Source organism: Myxine glutinosa, chromosome 10 (genome assembly GCF_964187855.1).
Source record: "Myxine glutinosa chromosome 10, kmMyxGlut1.1, whole genome shotgun sequence".
In the NCBI taxonomy this organism is placed as follows: domain Eukaryota; kingdom Metazoa; phylum Chordata; class Myxini; order Myxiniformes; family Myxinidae; genus Myxine; species Myxine glutinosa.
The window spans coordinates 72694373-72697923 of NC_136270.1; the positions used below are offsets into that span (position 1 = coordinate 72694373).

At 37.8% G+C, this 3551-nt stretch overlaps 1 protein-coding gene across 2 annotated transcripts in view; it reads left to right on the plus strand.

The window, feature by feature from the left end:
• Window positions 1-1055: 1055 nt before the first annotated feature.
• Window positions 1056-3551, plus strand: part of EDC3 (enhancer of mRNA decapping 3) — a 19519-nt gene continuing 17023 nt past the window's right edge. Inside the window, exons 1-2 of one of the 2 annotated variants that reach the window (XM_068126781.2) lie at window positions 1056-1202; window positions 1392-1559. In XM_068126781.2, coding sequence (XP_067982882.2) covers window positions 1396-1559 — 164 coding nt within the window. In that variant the 5' untranslated portion in view covers window positions 1056-1202; window positions 1392-1395. The remainder of the gene's footprint in view (window positions 1203-1391; window positions 1560-3551) is intronic. The other variant, XM_068126782.2, reaches the window with a different exon arrangement.

Genomic DNA, 3551 nt, shown 5'->3' on the forward strand with positions numbered 1-3551 from the left:
TCGCAGTATCATCATTTGGAAGCCGAAGACGGCGGCACTTTTTGCTAATTCTCGTTCCACAAAAATCCAATACACCATCTCTTTATTGGGCGGTGTATAGTCAACGAAGCGCTGCTTCGCATGCTCCCGGAAGTTTAAGCTTTACCTTTAGCCATGTAAAGGTACTAGGGAATGGCGATTTTGAATATGACGTGTTCGGCCTGAACAGCATGAATGAATGTTTGTGGACGTTTGTATTCTTGTGTTTTCTTTTCTCTCTGCTCTGAAAGGGATCGAAGAGTCAATAAAATTAATTAATTCAAACGCCAGGCCTCCTCACGCCGGAAGTGCGGTTTATGCATACTTGCTATTAATAGTGTGATCATTGTTTGTTATGGTACATCTATCTGCGTGTCAATGAGGATGTAAAATGAAGTAAAACACACGAAAAGGTTGTTTTATAACGCGCAATTGTTGTACTCCCGTGTACTGGTAGTGGTACATACTTTTCTATTCCTTCAACAAGTCTTCCTATATTTCCCTTTGTCATTTGTGTGGTCCTCTCGTGTCCGTGTAAAGAGCTCCTGCTCTCGTAGAATAATAAATGTTGCCGTTGGGATCGCTAAATTAAAATTCGAGTTCCCGCTTCTTCTTCCTCAAAACCGGAGACGCTTTGAAAACGGGCAAGTTTGTTTGATTAAACGAACGAATGTTTGTTCCAATTAAATGGATTTTCACCTTTCCTTCGGGACCATTTGTAATATTTTATGAGAGCAGAAACTCTTTAGAATAATAAAGCGTACCGGACGGAGACAAACTCAGCTCCTTTTATGCACAGATTTTGATTCGTTTCGATGGAAATCAAAATAACATTCCATGTACAGTATGTTTGTTTTTACCTCGCGCCACTGGCAGACGTCACGTCCGGTTAAGATAATGACGTCACGCTAGTCCAGAGGAGCGACAGAGTCGATCGCTGTTACCTGATTATAATTAACGGTAACAATGTCTGAAGTATTTAACGTTTGTTTGATCTTTATTTCTTTCACGTTGCGTCTCAATGCGACGTCACGTCCGGTTAAGATAATGACGTCACGCTAGTCAAGGCGAGCGGCCTAATCGATCGTTGTTTCCCGATTATAATTAACGGTAACAAGGTCTGAAGTATTAAACGTTGGGTTTTTTTCTATTCGTTGAGAATAATAAAACATATCCTGCATTCGGTGAGTGCATCCGAACGGCACTCACACAAATTGAGGAACGTCGCAGGTTATTTATTATAAGTCATTATAAACAGCGAATGATATCGTTATTATTATTAAGCTGTTATTGTTAAAAACCTTTGTACGATGGAGCGGCGGCGTGTGAGCATCGGATGTAAATAACATCACAAAACAACGTGTTGTGTCCAGAACAATGGCAGAAGCGTGGCTGGACTTTTTGGTCTCTGTGGACTGCGGGTCTTCACTTGGCGTGTACATGGGTCGAATTTTTAGTGTCGATCAGAAGATGCAAACCCTTTCCCTGTCGCAGCCATACCGCAATGGAGTTCGCTGTACAGTGGGAGAGCTTACTCTGAGGTTGGTGGATGTACTTGGCTTGTTAATCGATGATCATCGGTTGGTATAAATCAACTATTTCTGACTTTCCAGCAGAAAATGTTTCTATTCTCGGTCTGTCTGACGTTTACCTGTGTTGCTATGTCTGTCTGACGTCTGCCTGTGTTGCTCGGTCTGTCTGACCTCGACCTGTGTTGCTCGGTCGGTCTGTCTGACCTCTACCTGTGTTGATCTGTCTGTCTGACCTCTACCTGTGTTGCTCGGTCTGTCTGACGTCTACCTGTGTTGCTCGGTCTGTCTGACCTCTATCTGTGTTGCTCGGTCTGTCTGACGTCTACCTGTGTTGCTCGGTCTGTCTGACGTCTACCTGTGTTGCTCGGTCTGTCTGACGTCTACCTGTGTTGCTCGGTCTGTCTGACCTCTACCTGTGTTGCTCGGTCTGTCTGACCTCTACCTGTGTTGCTCGGTCTGTCTGACCTATACCTGTGTTGCTCGGTCTGTCTTGACCTCTACCTGTGTTGCTCGGTCTGCATGACCTCTACCTGTGTGTACAGGCACTTGGTGCCCTGTACCACGCCGGTGGGTGTATGAACAAGAACGTGATGATTATATATATATATATATATATATATATATATATATATATATATATATATATATATATATATATATGTGTCAGAATTTTGAACGAGGTACAAATCCCAAAAAACGCACATTGATTGCTTTAAACCTATATAACTTTGTCCCAAATGTTCTGAATTGGTACATTTAGGTGTCATCTTGTAGAACACAATCACGGCTTTCAGAAAATGTATAGTTTTATATACTTTTTATCAATTATCTACATGTTATAAGCCTCTGAACCTCAAAAAATGGTGAAAAAGGGCATTTTTTTAGTATTTCGTTACCCTTCAAAGCCATGCATTCATTATAAAAGCCTTTTTCAGATACTTTTCACAGCTGGAATAAAAGTAGATCTATATAACTACTCTACTGAATGTGTTTTTGTGTTACTCATGTCAGTTCCTGAGTCACAGCTCCTCCTCATATAAGATGAAGCAGATGAACCGTAAAGTAAGAGATATTTATATAAGCCCTGTTTTACACATATCAGGGTGTTCCATAGTTCTTCTTGAGGGCGCAACAAACAGCACTTATACGTATGTATTAACTCTGTAAAAATCATTGACGTCCTTTGTTTCTCTGAGACACAACAAGCTTGAGTGTGAATTTAGAAACCATAACGGTCTCTTGCTCCGTCATGCTCCCTGTAAGCCAGGTAAGTGCATATCGAAGTGAAATATACCATCAGACCATCACATTAGCTTGAATTCTATGCCATTTCAAAAGATCGGGACGTTCCTGGTGCGTTAAGTACGCAAAACTAGCCGAAACAGCATCTTCGGGAAGAAGAGGAAGGAATTCATATATCTTATTTTGGTCTCTTACGTTATGCTAACAAGGAAGGGAAACTTTGACCATGAATAAAAACGGAACCTCTGGGCCGATCGGTGTCAGTTTGGCTGCGTTCGATAGCCCAGGCTTAGGGCTTTAAGGATATCAAGGTGATTTTTAGCTATTCCCAAAAAAATTTTTTGACCCCTGGGAGGCCCAAATGTACCTCGTTCAAAATGCTGACATATATATATATATATATATATATATATATATATATGTATATATATATATGTATATATATATATATGTATATATATATACAGTATATGTATATATATATATATGTATATATATATATATGTATATATATATATGTATATATATATATATGTATATATATATATGTATATATATATATATGTATATATATATATATGTATATATATATATGTATATATATATATGTATATATATATATATATATATATGTATATATATATATATGTATATATATATATATGTATATATATATATGTATATATATATATATGTATATATATATATGTATATATATATATATATATATATATATATATATATATATATGTATATATA